Source organism: Lipophrys pholis, assembly GCF_963383615.2.
Source record: "Lipophrys pholis genome assembly, chromosome: 22".
NCBI lineage: Eukaryota > Metazoa > Chordata > Actinopteri > Blenniiformes > Blenniidae > Lipophrys > Lipophrys pholis.
The window spans coordinates 1,990,436-2,013,504 of NC_137644.1; the positions used below are offsets into that span (position 1 = coordinate 1,990,436).

The 23,069-nt window shown below is 44.0% G+C and overlaps 1 protein-coding gene across 2 annotated transcripts; it reads right to left on the minus strand.

Moving 5' to 3' along the window:
• Positions 1-2,475: 2,475 nt before the first annotated feature.
• mkln1 (muskelin 1, intracellular mediator containing kelch motifs) lies at positions 2,476-22,731 on the minus strand. Of its 2 annotated transcripts, none has more exons than XM_080491900.1 (18): positions 22,629-22,731; positions 21,704-21,773; positions 20,009-20,151; positions 15,684-15,772; positions 15,492-15,601; positions 14,854-15,046; positions 13,907-13,984; positions 13,556-13,621; positions 10,331-10,443; positions 9,753-9,965; positions 8,932-9,153; positions 8,722-8,851; positions 6,038-6,185; positions 5,542-5,656; positions 4,884-5,023; positions 3,967-4,069; positions 3,806-3,860; positions 2,476-3,066 (listed from the first exon to the last, which is right to left on the minus strand). In XM_080491900.1, the coding sequence occupies exons 1-18, from the start codon at positions 22,706-22,708 to the stop codon at positions 2,945-2,947; spliced, it is 2,190 nt and encodes a 729-aa protein (XP_080348026.1). In that variant the 5' UTR covers positions 22,709-22,731; the 3' UTR covers positions 2,476-2,944. The 2 variants fall into 2 exon arrangements, with proteins under 2 accessions (XP_080348026.1, XP_080348025.1); XM_080491899.1 differs by having other exon boundaries at positions 13,868-13,984; positions 22,629-22,727.
• Between the last annotated feature and the right edge of the window lie 338 nt (positions 22,732-23,069).

Consider the following 23,069-nt stretch of genomic DNA (forward strand, 5'->3'; position numbering starts at 1 on the left):
AGCCAGAGCAAATACTCCCATCTTTGTGCTAAGCTATGTTAACAGACGTGCTACAAGTAGCTTCACAATATACATGAGTGTGGTATCGATCTTCTCAGCTAAACGACCGCGACGGGACAGACGACCTGCCGCCATCATCTGCTTCTGCACAGGTGAGATTTACTGGTTCAAAGCTTTTAGATGATTTCACGGCGTAATTTATTTATTTATTTTTAATTAACGGGTGTGTGCAGAGCAGCGCGCTAAAAATCAGCAACAGTCAGTGGTCATTTAAAGTTTACCACAATAATTCAAAGTACAAAGGCCAATTCTTTCTCAGCTATTAGCTTTGGGATCCTAATTTTAGCGCTTCAAAAATAACTATTTTTTTTATAAAACTCAATGTAAACAAACTTGAATTATAGGGCGAAGTGCGTGACTTAATTTTAGGGGGTCTCTAAATGGTCTTTTACTTTTAAAATAAGTGCAAATTACAAGTTAGCGAATGTGTCGTTGAAAGTCGTGTTTCAGCTAAATTAGTGTTCAAATGGAAAGAGTCTTTTTAGTTTGGGAACAATTGCACGTGTTTAACACACCTGTGTGTGTGTGTGTGTGTGTGTGTGTGTGTGTGTGTGTGTGTGTGTGTGTGTGTGTGTGTGTGTGAGTGAGTGAGTGAGTGAGTGTGTGTGTGTGGACGGTTCATCAGGAGTCAGCGGTGAACAGGACGAAGGAGTCAAATACAGACGCATCATAGAAAGTAAGTGGTCATTTCTACAGTAGCATCATGAACCAAAGAGGTTTTTACTCTTTTCCATTGTGACGATCATGACCCCAGATTAGGGAAATAAACCTTAAGATGTTGTGGAATATCAGGATGTTTTCAGACAATTGATTTAAATTCCAGTTTGTTATAAAAACCAGAGAAACGGAGGTTTCCGGTGAATTCTGATTCATTCAGATGTTTCCGTGTCTCCAGACAGAAGTCCTGAGATTCTCCAGTCAAATGTCAAGTTCATTATGTTTTAGTTCCATTTTTATGAAAGTCGTACAGTTTTTTCTTTTCATGAAGAGGAAATGATAATAAATTTGACAAAGAACCCTGGTTTCATAGGTTTGTTCGCCTAATCAGCTGTAATCAGCTTTTATAAAGAGGGAGATGAAATAAAAGGTTTTAATTCTGCAATCAGGCTTTCTGTTCCCATCGGAGACTTTCTCCTACTGTTATACCAACAGTGTTAAAAACATAATTTCATAATTTAGATGAACTAAGCTGATAAAATATGAGTGTTTTATCATGAAATTCTTAGAAATTATTTTTTTTTTTTGTCCTGAACCTTTTTCCAAGTTCATCTCATGCAGCCCACTGTAGCCCTGCTCGCTCTCTAACCAGCTTCCACTGGTTCCTCTCCTTCTGCTCCCCATATCTGTAGAACATTGGCGCACACTCCTGGAGGCCCACCGATCCAAACAACCACGGTTCCTTTTCAGACGAATGTTTCAAAACATGCACTTTTCATGTGTTTTTGGAAATTTAGGACGACTGTCGTTTTGGTTCCTGAATCACAATTCTGAAATGTTTCTGAATGAATCTGGAGGAAGAGAGAATCTCAGACGTCTGAGACGAGAAGAAGGAAAACAGGAGGGTTCGATCATCTGTTCCATCACACCAAACAATCACACACAGATCGGAGGTTGTTCTGCGTGTTCGATCCCATTTACATCTGGTTTAATAACATCTGGGCTCCAGACCAGACTGAACACTCAGCTTCAACCGATCCAGATGAAAAGCCCCAACTTCAGTTCAGATCATGATTTACACGTGGGAAAGTGAGAGCTAATTGGGTGTCAAACCTACATAATGAGATTTATTTTTATTTATGTGTATTTATATTTAAGTGTGCAGAACTCACCTTGATGATCCTGCAAGTCGACACTGAGGGCAAAAGCACAGGATCCCACTAATCTCTACACAGGAAGGAGAAAGAGGGAAAGACAAAAAAGAAAACCCACGGTCCGGGGGGTAGATGGACGTTCACAGGTCCTTTCAGTATAAAACACTGAACGCACCAGACACATGAACAGAGACGTCACTCCGTGTCTGAAAGAGCCAGTGTTTATCCAAACCAGCTGAGAGTGGGATCTCACACGTAAAGAAGTGGCAGCTGTCATTCGAGTGTTTTTTTTAAAAGAAACGGGACAAGAAGACAAGCCGGCAGAAAATCAGCTCACCCTGGGAAACTTTGAAAAAAACATCCTCTGTGTATTTACATCTTCTGTACAAATCTTAAAGTATAAATTACAGTCCGATAATAATCAGAGGGAAGAAATTTAACTCGGCCAGTTTCAGCCAGTTTCACAGGGTTCAAACAACCAAAAACCAATAGAATTGAATATTTTGATATATATATATATTAAACTTTTATCATTCCTCTACTATTCCTACAACACTAGTAAAATTGTTGACTTTTTTTTTTTTTTGGTTCTTTTTCTTTTTTTGCATCTGGGGGCAACAGGTGAGCAAACCAATCTATGCGACCGCTGGAGGAGGAGAGCCAAGTAGTGGAATAAATAACTGAGCCGTCGGGTTCACTCCTTCACCAACATTTTCTTTAAAGATTAAATATTCAAAAACAGAAGAAAAAAACTAAAAGAATACGAGCAACTGTGCAAATCCTTTTTGGCGTAAACTTTCCTGGGAAGGAAAATCAAGTGAAGACAGAAAGTAAAAGTGATGTTTGGCAGAGTTTATAGGGGCGTAGTGTGATCTGAGGAAGCTTCACACACAGAAACACACACACACACGCACACACACACACACACACACACACACACCTGGGGCTGCCGTGTCCAGCTGGCACAGTGTTGTTTCAGCAGCAGGTCGTGTGGTGAGGTGGATGTAGGGTGTGGACGCCACCAGCAGGGGGTGGGGTGGGGGGAGGGGTGGGGTGTAGTCCGGTGGGCGGGGCTAGAGGGTGATGAGGTCGACCAGGTTGCCCTTGGGCGGGGTCATGCTGTCCGGGAAGAAGTTGACTAGCGTGTCGAAGAGCTGCGTCCGCTGAGCGTAGGTCTGGTCCACGTCCGAGAAGCCTGAGGAAAGAAAAGCTCCAGGTCACTGCTGCAGTCCTGGTCCAGAACCGAGACAGACAGAAGACACTCGGTCTGCTTCAGCTGGGTCGGAGTCAAGGCCAATCAAAGTCAAGAGTTTTTTTCCAAAGTCTTTTCCAGGAAAGTATTAATTTCTTCTGTCTGATCCTGGACACAAAACGAGACAGTTGCTTTTCGAGCCCGTTTCAATTAGGTTCTATCAAATACAAAGAACTGGTTCTGTCAGTTCCAACCAGGCTGCAGTAAAGACCACATGATGTCTGCCACTTTCTACCAGGATCCAGTGAAGCAAACAATCGTTCTTCCACCTGCCAGTTTCCAGGAGGTTCCATATAAAGACGGTCATTTGATCTCAGTCTTGTTTGTTGGAGGAGAAATCAGCATTTACAGCCCGTTTCTTTTATTCGGATCACAACAACAACAATAAGTGTTCTGTGTGTGTGTGTGTGTGTGTGTGTGTGTGTGTGTAGTGGCGGCAGAAAACCACCTGATGTTCACAACCAGTAGAACTAATTACTAAAAATTATTAAAAATACTAATTTTAAAAAAAAAACTGAAAAGAAAAACTACATTTTGCTTCTTTAGAAGATTTAAAAAGATGAATTATCAAATAGTGTCACTGGACGCTGCAGTTCATCCTGAGACTTAAGAGGTAAAAACCACAGACACATGTGGAAGAAGAAACCCGGAGGTTTGGAGGGAGGAGTTGTGAGCGTCTTACCCAGAGGGATGAAGTCGGAGCTGGACTTGAAGAGAGCCGACGGTAGGAGCTGGAACTGAAGCAGAGCCACGTTAACATCCTGACCAGCCTCCACGAGGAGGCTTCACTTCACCTTCCTCATTCAGACCGTCTCTCTCTCTCTCGCTCCTGTGTGGCCGTACCTCTTTGGTCTCGTCCGGGTCCGTGTGGTCCACGGTGAGCGACAGGTCGTTCTGCAGGTACTTGAGGGCGCTCAGCGGCTCCGACTGGGCCTTCTCTTCAAACCTGACAACAAATCATATGAACACGCTTAGAGGAGGAAGGAGGCCAGCAGGGGGCGGCAGAGGAGAGGAAACCAACCTGGGGCTGCTCTGATGGGAGCAACATTACAGTCTCTGATTTAATGTTTATAGAAACAATCTGAGGAGGCTGCACACACGGACTCCTAAACAAAGGCTCCCTCTAGTGGCAGGTAGAGGGAAGACAAGTGTTTTGAATATTTGTTGTTAAAAAATGTTTGGATGAAGCATGAGCTATAAGAAGAGGAGCTACAGAAAAGAAACAGTTAAAACTTAATATCGTCATTATGATGATTCTACGTGTCGTTATTCATGTTCTAGATGATCTATAATCCTGCATCTTTGCACAAATCATCAATAAATATTCATAATGAGGCAAAAAACATAGGTTGTGCTTCACTCGTCTATACTTGTGTGTGCTGCAATAATGCCTGGAAAACATCCAACATGAAGAGGATTCAGTAGAATAATCTGAGTCTACAGATGTAATCCGACTCTTAAACATTAGTCATAAAAATCAGCCGCTGCAATAAAATAGAACCGTGACGGAACCACAAGCAGGGCTGTAGAAAGTGTTTCACAGTCGTCCAGGAGATCAAAACTCCATTACAAGAGCTGGAATTACTCAAGATGCCAGGATAGTTTGTGGAACTACTTTGATATAAAATGTTAAAGTGTTTACATGAGGAGGTGCAGTTCTATAAATAGATTCCCAGCAGTTAAAACGAGAAGACATTTCTAGTTGATCTGATCCGTTTGCAGCTCAAGTTGAAGTGCGAGCCAGAAGCTGGCGTGCAGACCTGTATTTCCTGATGAGGTATCTGCAGTGGCGCAGCAGGTACTCCTTGGAGGGCCGACACAGTTTGAGCGACCAGAAGTCGTCCAGACGCATCTTGGGGGAGCAGGACTTCCCGGGATTCCCCCCGAACAAGTAGTGCACCTGGAGAAACAACAAACTGTTAAAGAAGATCAACAGACCACAACCTGCCATTCCAAACAGGAAACACTTCAGGACGCTCTGGACTTCTGGACTTCACATACTTTTGTTAGGAAGTTAAATCCTTCACCGAGAGCAGCTTCCTATCGACTTTTACCATTTCTGAATCAACCCAACAACCAAACTGCAGGCCTGTTTACACCAGAGAACTTTGGTAGTGTTCTAGGGTCAGGTTAGACAACGATGCTCGGAGTCACTGAAAATGAAACTTTTTGAAAAACTCTGGTGGATTTGTTGGGTTTTTCTCTTTTCTCTGTTAAAAGAACTTAGAAATGCCGGTTGGATCGGAAATTTCTGATCCGTGAATTACATTGATATCAGAACCCGATCCCGACACTGGATCGGACCCATCCCTACTGTGATTGTTAAGTGTTAATGAATTAAAATGTTCTTAGGTATTTTAGGTTGAATGAGACAGAAGCAGCAGGGAGTGGGAGCGTGGACGACTGGAGGTCTTTTACTTTGTGCATCTCGTCGTAGACCAGCTGGTGTGCGAAGCGCGGGCATGGCTCCTCCTCCTGCAGGGCTTTACTGGGGTTCTCTTTCACCGCCTGATCGTTCTTATACACACACGACCTGAGAAGGTGGGGGGGGGGGGGGGGGGGGGGGGGGGAGACCAGATGTAAACAGGCTCAATGTGAAATGTAATTGTTATTGAATAAATTGATAATTTTCTCAAAATCCAGTTAAAGATGAAGTAAGATGAACTGAAATGAATAAAATTAATGGGAAAATATAAGAGTCTTCTACTTTGTTCACTTTCTCTCTGAGGTTAATCGTAACTGCAACAAATAAATGAGAATTTAATTATTTAACCGTACTTTAAAGACGCAGGATCATGGCGTCCTCATGCTGACTTCAGTGGACACATGGTTGTAGTGTGTGTGTGTGTGTGTGTGTGTGTGTGTGTGTGTGTGTGTGTGTGTGTGTGTGTGTGTGTGTGTGTGTGTGTCTCACCAGTTGTTGCGGGCGATGTCATAGATCCAGAAGGAGTTGCGGACATTCTCCTCGCGCTTGTCTTTGTCTTTGCTGAGTCCAGACAGCACATGGATCTCGTTGAGCTCTGGGTCGATGGTGGCTCTCTGGGTGAAGCCCGTCATGGGAACTGCATGGAGGATTAAGGGGGATTACCAACAAGAACACCATCTCCTTCTGCAGGCATTGTTAAGCTGTGATCAGGAAATGACTTTGATTTGCTCGAGAAAGTATAAATGACTTAACACAACTAATTTGATAAGACATGTAAAAGGTAAACATGCGGTGGAGTACGCTCAGGGGCCGTCCACACCAGGAACCCGGTTAACCTAAACCAGCTGTTTCAGCCTATCGTCCACATGAGGCGTGGTTAGGAGCCCGGAGACGGGTTCTTTTTAACACCGGTCCCAGAGTGGGTAAATTATCAAACCCCTGCAAAGACGATCATCCGTGGAAATAAGATGACGTAATGGCCCCCCTCCTCCCGCCACCGCGGTCCACAACGTCACCTAATAACCAGAACAATCAGGGACTAGAAGCTCGGGTGGAGCTGCAGCAGCTAGAAGCAGGTGGAGCGGGGCCATAGACCTATAAAACTAGAGTTATATATAGTGGTTTATGTGTTTTATGTGCAGAAGTCTACTTCTAAATTTCTATGTGGTCTGTCTTCTTCTGCATTTTTGTTGTGTTTGGTGAGTCACAGCGCCCCTAAAGGCCTGGCATGTGTACTACATGCCCTGAAGCCTCGTGTTGAGCCGTGTTCATAGTGAGGTGTGGACGGAGGTCTGGGAGAAGGTCAGGGAGGACAAAGATCGTTTTCTGAATAAGTTTTTGAGAGTACTATGATCAGAGTACTTTAATCAAACAGGTTTTACCACTTTGAAGTAGAATGAAGTGTTTATACTTCACATTGAAATGTAAATGTTTAGTGACATTCAGGTCAAACCTCTCATACTGCTTTAAGGTAAACTGGAATTTAATACACAAAGAAGTTACATTGGAGCCTGAGAGTATTTATGTTTAAGATTTATTTATTTATTTTTATTATTGTATTTGTACTTTTTTAGGACTTATTTTCAACCCAACCAGTCAAAGACACTTTGAAGTAGAATTGGGTTCTTCTGATTGGTTTTACTGAATACTGTTTATGTTGTAGTTTTTTATACTTTATATGTTAGTAAATCTGATTCACTGGGTTTCATTTTTAATTTTTTTTTTTTGCCACAAAATCCAGGTGAAGTAGTTTAAGTTAAGATAAATAAGAGAAACAAGACTGCAGATTGTAACTGGGTTTTTGTTGTTCTGACTGAATAAAGTTTAAATAAGTTCTTAAGTCATTCTGAGAAGTATTTTGATTCAATAAGTGAGTTTTACAATAAGTTCTAGGTAAACAAAGCTTCTGCCAATAGTGCTTTTAGCTTCAGACATCTTAGTTCTCCAAAAATAGACTATTGAGTATATTTGCAATAGTAATGTGAGTATCGGATCGGCAAAGTATCGGTATCGGCCGATACTCAATTCTGAAAAATCGGATCAGTATCGGGGCCAGAAAGTGTGATCGGGACGTCCCTAACTGTTACACAGAACGGCTGATGTGAAACGGAAATGGCATCGTAACTCCACAACGTTAAAGAAACAGAGTAATCTCTGTTATTCCAACATCATCCCGTCATCACGACGAGGATCACCTCAGATTGGACAAGCAGCATTTAGAGTCGTTAGATTGATGGGTGGTCTGCAAGTTCGGCTCAACATGGACACACGACAGCGAGGCTGCAGCAGATTTCACTACATCTGGTCGGAAGCGTCCGACTGCTGCTAGAAACTGTCGAATCAACCGATGGCGCAGCTGCAGCCAGCTGAAACATACCTGCTGTGAGCATGCAGTCTTATTTCTACCCACAAATGAGTGTAGCTGGTAGCTCAAGTCCTAATCTGCTCGACATAAGTGCTATTCCACAGTGATCGGAGGTGTGGGGGCTCATCTGAAAGCGACAATTGAGCCATCTGGTGTGACGTTTCCTCCGTCAGGAAGAGAAACGCAACCACAAAAACTGGGACCGACTTTCTGGATCAATAAGCAGAAACATCAAAAACACACTGCAAGTCCAACTTCTCTGCACCTTCAGCTCAACTTCATCTATAAAGCGCTAAATACAACGCAGTCATTTTAAGGCTCTTTTATAGAGAAAAGGCAATAATTCCACACAAACAAACACTTCAGCGTCGATATTTGTTCTTTGAGGTTTGTTAAACTTGAAGAAATATCAATAACAGACTTTTCCAGATGTGAGACTTTCACCTCCAAACCTAAAGACTTCCTGAACCGATTCAGAACATGAGCCGGCGTCACAGCACATCTTGATCCAGGTAAAGCGGTCAGTCTCCAGTTGATCCCAACAAGGAAACATTACTTGAAATACTTTGTATTACGAAGAGAAAACCAATCAAAGATTCAAGTGTATGCAGCCTTTTTACAGATATCAGGAGCAGAAAATCGTTGTCCCTCTCGTTAGTGCGGGTCAAAAGATCGATTTCGAGGAAACACCAACCCTCAATTTCCTGTTTTTCATTACAGTTGATTGTCATTAAGTCGACACGCTGAAGTCTGCGGACACCAAGGTCGTCCGTGTGGGACGAAGATGAAGGTGGAAGTCAATCCTCACCCATTCCCGAATCCTTTTTGGTGCCATCAGAGATGATCTCCACGTGGTCTCCGTCCACGTCGTAGCTGAAGAAGTCGTTGAGGTAGGTCTTGGACCTCTGACCTCCGAACACGTACAGACAGCGGTTCCTCTGGTGGAGAAACAAACCGTCAGAACCGGACCGAGGCGTCCTGCTGACGTGCGGCTCGGCCTCACGGCGTTGGGACTCACGGTGTGGAAGAGCATGCAGTGCCCGATGCGAGACTGGACGTCTTCCGGCCCGGCGTTACACGAGTCCTCCCGCAGGAGGCTCCACGTCCCGGCCTGGCAGTGGAAGGCGTACAGGCCACTGAACTGTGGCTCCGACGTCCGGCTGTCCTCCACGCTGCCGTTGCAGGTCAGGATGCGGCCGCCGAACGTGTAGATCATGTGCTTCTCCGAGTCCATGCACATCTGAGGAGGCACAACAGGAATGTCAAAAACGATGCGGCGGCCATGTTTAAATAACAATGATTCACGGAGACACAGATTATAGTCGCCACCAGTTTTTCTTGGAAGAACGTCAACGTATGAAAAGCTAAATTTGCAGATAAATGAGGTGTTGAGCTGTTTAAAGGAGGAATCAAAACTGAGGTTCAATCAACATGTTGCCACATTTACATCTTAAAAAAACTCAGATTTACCCCACACAACTTCTCATGGTAGCGAGGCGATGATCAAACAGGCGTCGTAATGAAACGAGTGGGTTACAGAGAAAAAACACCCGACACTTCAACAATCCCAAAGAATTAAGAAACAAAAGATTTTTTTAATGAATATTCCGTTTTAACTGATGCTCATTAGCTCTCCGTCAGATGTCTGTAGTGTTTGTACACAGCCATGAATCCTGACGGGATTGGGTATCGTCGGATCGTACAGGAAGTTGATTGGTCGATCTGATCGATCCCTCGACTATCTGGCTCTACCGCCGTGTGTACTGAAATGTGAGACATGAATCAAAGCAAAATGTTTCCACATTGTGATTACGTAGGAAAAGAGCTATACGCGTCTACCTGGTGGTCGAACACCAGCTTGGGTCCTCCGTCGGCCGACGTGTCCTCGCTCAGCAGCGTCCAGGTGTTGGCGTCGATGTCGTACCGGTAGAAGTCGCTCTTCAGGGACTTGCTGTTCCTCACGCTGGAGTCCAGGTAGCGGCCCAGCGTGTAGATCTGACGGCGCTGCGAGTCGATGCACATCTTGTGGCACGAGCGGGCACTCGGGCCGCTCTGATTGGAAGAAAAGACCAGTGAGGGAGCCAATGACAGCAAGCGGGCTTAGAAAGGTGCGAAACTCAAAAACCAATGAGCTTCATGATGTACCCTTTCTTGCAATACCACTTTAAAACACAAGATGGTGTAATGAGCACATACTCAATCTTAAAACAGGAAGTAGAAAGCAGCAGCAAAATATGAGTTCTGAGATTCTAATGTGTTGGAATGTTTTGTCTATTTGTAATTTCACTGAAGAGAGTGGAATGGGAAACGGCAGGTACTTGATTAAATAGTGGCATGAAAAAACAGCTATTTGAGAAACTGGGGGAAGAAGGAGAATGTTATCATCAGTGAATAATAGTTGGACATGAGTGAGTCACCTCTTTCTCTGTGTCCCTGGAGATGCAGGCCCACTGGTTCTCCTGGACGCTGTAGGCCCAGAAGTCAGCCAGGTCCTGGGTCCCGTCCCAGCCTCCGAACAGGTACACCGTCTCTGTGGGGCACAAACAAAAACACACTGCTCCGTCTTCATGTATTCAGCTGATAGATGAATGTTAATGCATGAAGTTAATCTAACTTATTGTCATCCTGACGGACACACAATGAAAACCAGTGAGGTGTTTAATAAACAGAGCAGAGCTGCTTTAAGTCACGGATTGAAAATCAATCGGACCCGACTGAGCAGCTGAACAAGATCCTAACAAGTGTGCTCGGCTCGTTCACATTGTTTACTGGAACAAAGGCCCCGGCCTGGTAACTTTAAAACTTCAGAACAATGAGGAGCTACAAAAAGAAAAGATTACAAACAGAACAAGTGAGCCGGGAGGCTGGAAGCCTGTGTAGGAGGGAATAAGTGCTTCCAAAACAAGAAACCAGCCAGAGATGGAATAAAACAAAGTCTGGTGAGTCACTGGGAGTCAGAAACAAAGTGTTCTGGAGCAGAAGAAACTGTTTTAGTAGGATCATAGAAAGTGTCTTCCAGAAGAAATCGACTAGTTGCTGTACTTCTGATGTCAGTTCTTCATTCCAGCACCGGAATTTATGGACTAAAAGAAATAAGTATCATATTTTCTGGACTAAAAGATCATTACCATCTTTTCTGTACCAAGTCATCAATTACCGTATCTTCTGGATTCAAAGAAAGTCAAATGCATAATTGCTGTTTTTTCAGGACAAAAACAAAAGTTTTGGGTATTCTGTGGACTAAAATTAGGGGATTAAAACACATAATATATTTTCCTGACTATAATAAATAATTACTGAATTTCCACATTATTTTGTTGTCTGGTTGGCCATGTGACTTATATTAAGAAGCAACTTCTAAAGAAAATATACAGGTTGAACCACTAGGTGTCACTGTATGACAAAAGAATGTTTCACAGTACCACAGAAAAACCTCAATTCCTGTGGTGTTTGTGTGACAGAGGAAGAAAAATGACAAAAAACTACAAAACTACGTGACATGCATCGAGCTGGACGAGGCTTGTCCAGGAAACAGCCACGTCTGGATATGGAAGATAAATCTGACTTTTATGTTTTGTTGTTCATTTTGAAACTATAGTACATCTAGTTTACTTTGTCCAGATTCCATTTCCAAGTTTTATATAACAAACAGCTCTGAAACAACTAGCAAACCCAACGATACTTTAGTTTAAATGACTTGTTGTAGATACATACTGTACATATCCATGGCGCTCATCGTGCTTTACATTCACACTGTACGTGTCTGTACGTTTGCCACCTCTGGTGCCGTTTCCCATCGCACCATAGATTTCCTTCAAATGTAACCGTGACGGTGTGAAGCAGAAGCAGCAGAGTTTAGCCCTTCAGATTTCTTCTAGAGGAAACAAACCTCAATCTATAAACATGTCATCATGAAACGCTGCAGAGAATCCAATCACCAGCCGATTGTTCCAATCAAAGACACCAAATCAGGACCGTCTTCCTCACACAGCTTCATGAAACATCGGCAGTAAAACCACGTGGATCCCTTCGTAGTACCACAACCTCCAACAGGAAAGAGTGAGGGTGGAGAAGAATTTCATTCTCAGTCTGAGATCATGACGCATTCGCTCAGAATAATAAATCACACGGCCGTTTAAAAAGCTGATGTCAGTTCAGGATGAAATGTTAACAAATGTTAAGTCTACTGGAACAAACCAAACAGGATAAGAGCGGGAACATGTTACACCACTGCACGTATGTGTGTGTGTGTGTGTGTGTGTGTATCTATCCCACCTGGGATCAAACAGTATTTCTATTCTATTCCTTTATTAAAATAAAGCCTTCAACCCCCAAAGGGAACTTTAAAAGGTCATAAAGAGAAAACCAGGAAACAAATGGTCCATTTGTCCTGCACCTTCTTAAAATACACAGAACTGAACCACTGTGTACTGCGTCTTCACGTCCACATGATTTATATTGATTCCCAACTGTCATAATCCCGAGTGTATTCACCTCCACCAGCCAAAACATTATGACCACTGACAGAAACAGCCCGGGGGATAAAGTAGAGAGCCAGTGAACATTTAGTTCTCGGGTGTGATGTTTTTTCTGATGAAAACTTCAAGATTTTTAGTAAGTTTGAGTCGTAGTGTCTCCAAAATCGCAGCATTTCTGCAGTTGTAAACATTTTCAGCGTCAGTATCTGTGGTCCAACAATGATGGAGTCATGGCTGGACTGTGTATTCTGACTCCTTCAGCATGTATCACTGAACAGAGTGTTGCAGTGTGTGAAGCTGCACAGCCACAGACCAGGACCTCTGCACACTTCTACTTTGAAAAGTGAGGAGAGCGTCTGACAGATCACTACTCAATTATTAATATGTTGGAAGATATTTATGTTCCGCTCTGGAAGGTTGCCAATGTACAGGTCTAGACTGAGGCTGCACGATCTCAGCTGGATTTAGGTACGGTTATGTTTTAAAATGTCTTCTTAATAGTAACAGTGCCCTTTCTCTTGCCCTTAACTCACAATGGATTCTGTAGATTTATTTCTTCTGTCCACCAGCAGCTTGTCAATTGTTTTACTTCTGAATTCCACAATGTGACCACCAGGTATTACAGAATACCGACTGTAATGTCGTTATTTTTGTATTTTTCTAATTAATGAATGGCAAAATGTTTGTGGACTTTTAATGAGACTTCTTTCATAACTTAAATTATTTTACTTTTGCTTGAATGCAATCAATGCATATTGTTTTTATTGATCGTAATAGAAAATATTGTGCAGAGCTTCGGTTTGTTCAGACGAATCTTATTGTACCATTAAATCCTGACAGTTTTTTTATTTTTTAAATGTCTGACGGGGATTAATTCCTCATTTTGCATTTAAGCGACTATTTTTCTGCTGGAACTTGCAGCCAAAGAGTGTGTGAGTCCGAAGAGGCTGATTCAGCCTCAGTTTGGGGCGAGTCCGGTCCGGGAAAAAGAAATCCTCGTATGGAGACCCAGACCAGACGGTCGCCTCGCTCCAGCACAAAGCACCATTTCTCACGTACGTACTCGGAGCAGCCTTTTGTTTTCCTACAGCGGTGAAAACACGGGGGATGAGTTTTAAAGGAGGAGGCTTCGCAGTGTGAGTCAGAGCTGAGTCAGAGTCTCACCGGTCTGGACGTCAATGACCATCTGATGTCCTCCTCTCATGCCTGGCCGGTTGTCATCGGCGTCACCTGCGGAGACGGGGAGGGAGGGGGGGAGGGAGGGAGGGGGTACGGAGGGTGAGACGGATGGAGGATGATGCAGAAGGAAGCGATGGAGCGGATAACGTAAAAAAAAAAAAATAGAAGGGGGGGGGACGACAGAGATCCGGTTTAGGTGCAGAGTCACACGTCTCCCAGAGAAATGTTTTAAAGGTTTGAGATAACGGGGAAAAGGAGGAGGGAGGGGAGGGGTCCTGCTTCAATAGATGCTCTCACTGTTCATGTCGTCTCTGTTGATTTCTTGGGCGCTTGTACCTTTGTTGCATTTGGGGATGATCTGACTCCACCTGGGCTTGTACTCCTGCTGGCTGATGTACTGGTTGAACAAACCGTCTGCCAGGGACACAAGAAGAAGAAGAAGAAGAAGAAGAAGAAGAAGCTGATGATGTGTCAGAATCTGCATCGGCAGGAAAAAAGACCTGCAAGCTTCAAATAAATCACTAAAATGTCACAACAACCACAAAGGCAGCATGGAAAATAAAAAGTGTTTCACACAGGTTGAGAAGGAGAAGCTGTTAGATCTCATCTCTCCTCTTACTTTCACAACGTCACAATGATTTCTGCTGCTCGATGACTAATGAGTAAATATCCACGTATATCTGAGAATCAACTGATTGTATAAGAAAGATTTTTATTTTTTATTTTTTTTATTTACACTAAATATGGGGGGGGGGGGGGGTAACAAACCGCTCCAAGCCAATATTCATTCATCTAATTTCATTTTAAACTACCAACACACCTGCAGTTTGTAGCAGATGTTTGAGATGAAGTATTCCGGGAGTTTAACACGTAATCCAACATGAAACATCGACTGGAGCCGAGCTGGGAGCTGCCGCACATTTAATCCCAGATAGTCTGACTAGTCCATCAAACCCAAATTATTCCAGCAGCAAAGATATGAAAGTGTCAAAAGTATAAAATGTGGTTCAACATGCGGCACAGTAATTCTAGAAACACCCTGAACACAGGACGCTTCCCTGCGCTCTGCAGAGTCACAGAGTCCTCATCTCTAGTCCTCTGAGATGTGAGAACGTGTTTCCCTGTGCCTTTCTCATGTCCTGATGGACAAAGAAACACGATGAGAATTCCACTTTGTTCAGCGGTCAGGCGTCTCAAAGTGAAAACTGAAAGTATCTGTTGAGCGTCTAAATTGATCCGGGGATGAGAAGCCGTGGAAGTGATGGTTATGGTGATGGTGATACCTCGCACGGCTTTGTCGATGAGCTCCTCGCAGGCGTCGAAGTCTCCCTGCAGCACCAGCCGGTCGTGGAGGTGTGTGAGCATGGGGTGCTCCAGCGCTATCCGGGTCTTCTTCTGCAGCGACTCGAAGGCCTCTGTGTAGTTGTGTTGACGGAAGTGTTTGAGGCAGAGGCGGATGGCTTCCTGTTCTCTGTACTGTGGATGAAACGAATGATGGCACTATTCTTTGTTGTACTGCACCGCGGTCAGGATCCAGTTCTTCTTCTGTACTGTAAGAGTAATTGCTCTCTACTTTCATTCCACAATGAAAATCATTATAAAAGGTTATTCTATTTATCTGCTTCCTAAAGTCACATAAACAGCCAACCAAACCAAGTAAAAAAAGGAACTTATAATGCAGGAAATACAGTAATTATAGCACATACCACTCACTGAAGTTCTGTCTCAATTATATTGTATTCTTTTTTACTATTTTATTAAATTATTGGCTCCATTAGATTTAAACGGGTGAGAAAAGACCTCTGAGGTCTGTTTTGAAAACCTTTAATCCTCCCGTGTTGAATAATCGGTGTAGTTAAAAGGCCGGGGCCTGTTCCTGCAGCTCGACCCCGCTGGCGTCGGCTCCAGGCTCAGCTCTTACCTTGCTGTACCAGTTAAGGCAGGGCTGCACCACATCCGGGTCTTCGATGCCGTGCAGCTCGATGTACCAGATGCTGAAGTTAAAACTGGGACCCCACGACATCAGAGGCACTGAGAAAGAAAAAGAAGAAGAAAGCAGAGGTAAGAAGACCGAGGACGTGAGCAGGGCAAAGCAGACGCCATCGGCTCTCACCTATTTTGACGAATCTGCAAGGAAACATCTGCTCGTCGATCTTGTGCTTTAAGGTGAAGGTTTCCTTGTTGTAGTCATTCTTAAGGCCACTGGATGATGGAAACAAGGAGGAAGAAACCGAGTCAAGACGCAGAAATCGTATGAATTCATCTCGTGGATCTTCATTAGAGGCTTTAACAAAGAGCAGCTCTGCCTTCACTGCAGATTAACACCACACAGGGATTTGTCAACGGTCCTGCAGTGACTGGAGTCAAAAGACGAGCCAGAACCCAGAACATGTCCTCAAGCAGGACATTTTTACTGTCACAAGGTCGGATTTTATTCTTGAACCTTGTTTGATTATAAACACCATGTGCAGCTTGATGAAAACATTTAACAGTGACAATAACTTCTGAGCCCAAGTTTCTATTCTCCGAGGCAGGAAGTGCGAGCGCTCATCTACACAAATAAGAGCTGAATGGTTTGAATCAAGACTCTGTGTGTGTGTGTGTGTGTGTGTGTGTGTGTGTGTGTGTGTGTGTGTGTGTGTGTGTGTGTGTGTGTGATAAAACTGGGATTGTTGGTTTAGTTTTTCAACCAATTGTTCCCAACTTGTTCATTGGTCAAACATACTGGACCTTTGAGCTCATTGGTACTGTCGTTCAGAGTTTAGAGAGGGATTTATTTTGATGTGATAACAATAGGAAGTGCGAGCCGACAGCTGATCTCCAATTAGACGAGTCATTTCCCACTAAATCCAGAAGCTGGATCCATGTCTTCCTCTCTTTAAAGACGGCTGCACTGTGGTCCAACAGTCTATTAGCGTCTCCTCCTCATTCCTCTGACTGAGGCTGGACCGCTCCATTATGTTACTCCAGCGACGTCTTTGAGTCGGGGGGGGAAATCGATAGGCGCAGCAGCACCACGGCCGTAGTAAATTGTTCTCCTGCATATGCACTAACACACGGCTAACGACAACAAGGTTTCCTCCTTGGTGTCAGGACTCCCAGTCCTTATTCTCCTGGCAGTTTTACAGTTGACAGTCACCGTAATAACAATCTAACTTGGTCGTCCGTCTACTAGGACGTTCCTCTTCCTCCCAGTGTGGATGTTTATAGCGTCTTGTTGACGGTGCACAGGCGTGTCTGGTTTCATCCCATAAACAAAACAAACAGTGCCAACTCGTAGCTCGACATGCCAACTACATCAATTTCAGTGTTTCTGCCGTTTCCGTGGAAACGGACATTGTTTTTAAAACGTTGTCGAGTAAACATGAAACTTTTTCAAAATAAACACAAAAATAATGTGTTTTCACTAAAAACGTCATGTAAATTTGGCGCCTCGGACCCTAAAGTTTTAAAGAGCGTAGGACACCAAAACATTTTTGAAAAACGCAGTACAAAATGAAAGTATTTTGATTATAAAAGGTTTTTGTCATACTGCCGTCATCTGCAAGTAAAAAAACTATGAAAAACGAGTGAAATTAAGTCCTGATTCTCGATCTCCGCCCATCGAGCTTTCCTCAATCTCCTCCTTCTTGCTGTGACGTAGGAGGAGTACCAGGCTCAACACACAGTGGCGGACGCACAGAAAAGTGAAGAAACAGAAATATTTTCTGACATTTCACACTGTTCAGTGGCAGTTGAAGACTATTTAAAAAAAAAAAAAAAAAAGTATGACTGTCCATGGGAGGTGTGGCTGCTGAAGACGGCCCATTTGGTGAAGAAATGTCCCTGCCGGAGGACTAATGATGGACGAATAATAAATTAACCCTGCAGTCAATCTGTCCCGTATATTGAATGTCTGCTCCAACGAGTCAACAGCGTAGACATATGTTAGTAGATCCTTCACAATATGTGTAGAGCCTCTAGTCTCCTACCAGAGTGGACGCTCTACTAGAGTATGTCTATATTGTAGATACACACAATCTTACAGAGATCTACTACTATATGTCTATGTATTAGATCATTCTGTGTTGAAAATCCCCTCAAAAAAAGCACCAACACAATATGAAAACGCAGCATTCTCTGTGGACCGAGAGAAAGCGTCTCTCCTCCTACGTCATTTCCTCACGCCTCTCCAGTCTCCGACCTCCCGGAGAGAGATTGATTGTCAATAGTGCAAAATTTGAAAGCGTGTAAATTCCAGGGGACATCCGATGAAGGCAAATACACCTCTGACTGTTATTTTTTAAGGGAAGAATTACTAAATTAACATGCGATGTTATGTCATATATGACGCACACAGGCACTTTAAAAGGCAATATAAGGATGTGTGTGTGTCACATGAGAAGACACAACTTTCAAAGTCCATCCAATGAGAGCAACTTGGGGTTCAACATTTTGCTGGAGGACACTTCGACAAGTGGACTCGTAGAGAATCGACCTCGTGTCCTAGGGCAAGACGCTGAACAGCGCCTTGCATGGCCGTAGCCTCCATTGGTGGGTGAATGTGATCAACAATGTTAAGTGCTTTGGGACTGTTGAAACAGTCAAACAGTTGAAAAGTGCTATATAAGTTAGGCCTAGGCGATAAACTGAAAATTTACCGATACCGAAATTTACTGACGTGATTTTGCCCATTTCGGTATATTCGGTGTTTAAGGGGCCGTCCACATGAGCAAGCCGTGAACACGAGTCCCAGAGTGGGTAAATTGTAAAACCCCGGCTCAAAGACGATTATCTGTTGAAAAAAGATGAAGAAATCGCCCCCCTCTTCCCTCCACCGCAGTCCACAACGTCACCTAATAACCACAACGATCACGAACGAGAAGCTCCGGTGCTTAACTAAAAGTACTTAATTTGAATTTTCTTCATTTATTTTCAGACTGTGTAGTTTTACAGTCCTTTAAAGCGGCAATAAATAGGTCCAGGGGAGTCATACTATCAATATAACTGCCACATCTAGTGGACAAGCATTTTTTTTGCGCAGTGGAGTGGTTATGGTCCATTTATCGTTGGAGGAAAACTGCTCAATATATCGTGATATTGATTTGAGGCCATATCGCCCAGCCCTAATATAAGTGATGTCCATTTGCCATTTAAAAGTCTCTTCTCGCTTTCACTTAAGTTTTTTTTTTAAACGCTCTCTTTTACCTTTGAGATGAGGTATCAAACTAAGGATGGGGCCGATTCGATCCAGTATTGTGATCGGGTTCTGATATCAACGTAATTCACGGATCAGAAATTTCTGATCCAACCTGCAGAGATTTCTGATCCATGATCCTCGTCTGCTTCATGGTGCTGAAATGATCCACAGTGTTTCCCTGCTGCTGCTCTGCTCGCTGGCTGCAAACTGTGGACTGGATTTCCTGAAGGGAGGCGGGTCTCAATGAGACCAGGAGGAATGAGTCAGGAAATCCATTCCACAGTTTGCAGCCAGCGAGCAGGCTAGGGAAGTAGCACTGTGCTATCCAACTTTTTATGGCAACATGTTGCTGATTGGAGGGATTTTAGGCTCAAAACACCACAAAGCAACACAGCAACATAGCAATGTTTGCAAAGCAACACAGCAACGTGGATGTTAGCAAAGCAACACAGCAACGTGGATGTTAGCAAAGCCGTAGTACAGCGAGGCGGTCGTCCTTTCCCCAGAAGTCACGGTTTAAAAACTCCAGCTCGCCGATGAGAACGGCTCTGACCGCAACATCAAAACAATGACCAGCAGCTCCTCCAGGCTGTCAGCAGGCGATTCACTCCTCCGTGAAGCTGCGTCCTACTCTACACTAAACTCCCTGAAAATAGTCCCAATGGTTGGAGCTGCGTTAGAGCTGGAAACTTTGTATCATATGAAACATCATATAAAATCTAAAATAATGATATTAATAATATTAAAGCAAACAGCTCTGCTATTGGAATAGTATCGGTAGATATATCAAATGTGGGTATCTTGATCACATGCACAGACAGAGACAGACAGAGACAGACAGAGACAGAGACAGACAGAGACAGACAGAGACAGACAGACCTTGATATCTCAGTCTGAGACTCTGTAGAAAGGAAACAGTTAATCTGGAGTTTAATCACATCTCAGAAGGCCACTGGATTAGTGTGGATTAATTTGAACCAGGCCAGCTTAGTCCTGGTTTTATTGAAGCCATAAACAGGAATCTGGGCCCTAATGAGTTAACTTAAGCTAAACATTTAAAGAAATCGAGTCTTAATTGACAAGCAACTGATGGTAAATCCAAAAGAACAGTGATGAGTTTAGTAAACATCTTTTGAAAGACCAATCACTCTGTACACCACCACAAGACCAGCCCGGATCTAAAACTCTCAATCAGAACCGGGCATCCCGGGTTCCCTGTGGAGATTCTTTCAGAACTCCCTCCTTTCCTCCCATCTCACCTTGACAGAAGCTCTGTCATGTTCTCTTCGCTCATCCCGCCGAACACTTTGAACTTCTTGAGGTTGCACACGTGAGTCTTCTCATACTTCCCAAACGTGATGCTCTGGACAATCGCCGGCCTTTCCAGTTTCAGAATTAAGAACTGGAGAGAGGACAGGGAGAGGGAGAGGGACAGGGAGAGGGAGAGGGACAGGGAGAGCTGTGAAAGACGTTTGGAGCAAACAGCAGATCTGCCAGAAGGTTGGCGTCTCATCTCCGTGACTCCAAACATCAGGTAAAGTGGTACAACACAGTCTGTGAGCTGCTGCCAGGCGTCGCTGACGCCCCAACAAACAAGGACATCAAATGACAAACCACCGACAGTAAGAGGACGTTAAAGGCCACAGCATGGATCCAACGTGCTACAGAAAGAAGATCCAAAACCACCAGAGCGCAAAGTGCAACGTCTGCAGGAAAAAGATGTTTTCTACCAAGATCATGATCACACCTCTTACAGTCCTCCAATCTTCACGATCGACAAAAAGTAAATAAAAAAGGAAAGCAGCTCTTGTGACTTTGTGTAATTAGTCAACGTGAAGTAAAAGGGTCTGCTCCTCCCACCGAGCTCCCGCCATGACTCGCATGTTGAAGGACATCTCTGTAATTTGGCGTGCTGGATAGAGGAGGGAGCTAATTATTCCGGCTGTGTGAGTGTTGTGTCTCAGTCTGAAGTGGATCATTCACCCACACCGGAGCTTTCCCCGTAAACAACACCAGCTACTCCCATGGCTTCTGACTGCATTTACAACTAGAGCCTCACTTTCTCTCTTGTTTCCGAAGGCAAAAAACTCAAAACAGTTGAAAGTGAACTGAACAGAGGGTGTCTGACTCCTCGCCCTAGACGTGCATATTTAGGAGAAAATCTAAAAATATGTGGCTTATGCTCTCGTCAGTTCTCATACGTATGAGGAAACACAGAAGGAAAGTTTCCAAGCATCAACGTGTCGAAAACAACAATGAGAAACCAGGAAGATGAAGGAGTTGTCCACCTATGACTTCTCATGGTTTCCACACAGACAATTCTAAAAAAGAAAAGTTCCGCCCTGGGAGTCGGTCTATAAAAGCCACGGTCGCAGTGGATCTGAGCACTGGTGTCATGTAGGTATTGAATGTCACTGTGTGTTTGTCCTGTGATGGACTGGAGACGTGTCCCGGTGTATCCTGTCCTCAACCACAGTCTGGGATTGGCTCCAGCGCCCTAGCACAGTACAAAGATGGGTTGATAACTCCTTTATATCTGCTGCTTTTCTGTCAGATGATTTAGAGCTGAGTGAGTGAACGTGTTTTAGATATGCTCAACTGAAAGAAACAAGACTACACCTTAGAAATAGTAGCTTAAACCTTTCACAGTATGTATCATACATATACTGTATTACGATATAATCCCAGTTAATGAGAAGGCTCTTTAGAGAAAGTGAAAGGTTCTCGGGGTGGGCCTGATTCCACCTGATGTTCAAGATAAACTAAGATGAGATGAAGTCATTTGTGTTTGAAGTGCAGAAAGAGGCACAGGGGGAACAAGCAGACTCCACACAGAGAACCACTCAGGTGAATTGTACCGTGAGGAAGCGGAGCTAACCACTGCTGCACTGTGCCACACCGGGTTCACCTGCACCAGTGATGGAAGTGAGGATCTCCAGGGGACCGGGACTTACCTGTGGAGGGTAGTTGCTCTCAGAAGACCACCTGGAAGACTGATCGTTGGGTTTATCCACCAATATATTCCTGAAGAGACAAAGTTACTTCATCATGCGGTGATCACGAGTAGACAAAACAACATGCGAGCATCATACATGCAAGTCATCAACAGAATAAACACATGTTTGTACGCCTGAATAAAACCATAAAGTTCAGGCTTTACATTAAAGTACATGAGTCATTTCGTGGTGAGGTTTCTGTGAGCTGGCAGGTTGTTGTTGTTATTGTTATTGTTGTTGGTGTTAGCAGGTTGCAGCTAACCCGTCATCCAAGTGCAGCTCTATCAACAGGCTGGTGCTTCTCCACGGCAGGGTGTTTTATTCCCAACTATAACTGGAGGGTAGTTGAGTGCGGGAGACAGATTTGGAGGGTTTATTTGAGATGAACAGCGTCATTAGCATAGCTGCTAAAACAGCGCTGTTAGATAATAGCGGCGAGACGATTACTGCGCCGTTCGTTTTTAACACCGCGACGCCCCGGAGTGCATGCTGCTGACAGGTGCTAAAAGGCGGCTTGATTTGTTTGCTCTTGATTTATGTTAAGGTGCACGCCACCAATTCAAACTTCGCTTGAATTCAACAGCTTTAACAAAGAGTTTTGTATGAATCCGCATCAAAACCACGTTAATATCTTCATGGATGCAGCCCGGTAAGTGTTTTAAATTCACAACAAACGCCTTAATGTATCCGCGGCACATTAAAGCCGGGCTGCGAGGTCTAAAAACCAAACGTCCCCACCGCTAGCGGGGTTAGCATTAGCTGGCTGAGCTCGGCCGTGAAGGCCGGCTGGATCAAAAGCAGCAAGACGCGGACGCAGATCACCGCACCGTGACCGCAGCAGTTTGTGCACGCGCGGGAGACACCCACAGCGCGCGAGACTCACTCAGGTAGATACGTGGACGAGAAGGAGCTCCATTTGAAAACGCTGAAAGTGAGGACTCTGCTCTCGGGGACGACAGCCATCTTGTTGCAGAAGATATCAGGCGGCAGGGGGCTCGCGGGGAGAAGCTCTTAAAGAGACAGTACACCTGTTTGGGTTGGCGGGTTCGCCGCGGCGCGAGGAACTCTCTTTACTTTTTACTTTTACACACGTGTGTGTGTGTGTGTGTGTGTGTGTGTGTGTGTGTGTGTGTGTGTGTGTGTGTGTGTGTGTGTGTGTGTGTGTGTGTGTGTGTGTGTGTGACTTCAATATCAATTATTCTTTTATTACATTAAAAACGAGACTCAGTTCAAACCTTATTTTGAAACAGGAACCAGAAACCGCTACAGGAAGTCGCTCAGAGTCTTTTTTATATTAATTTCTAAATGAAACTCTCTTCTGTCA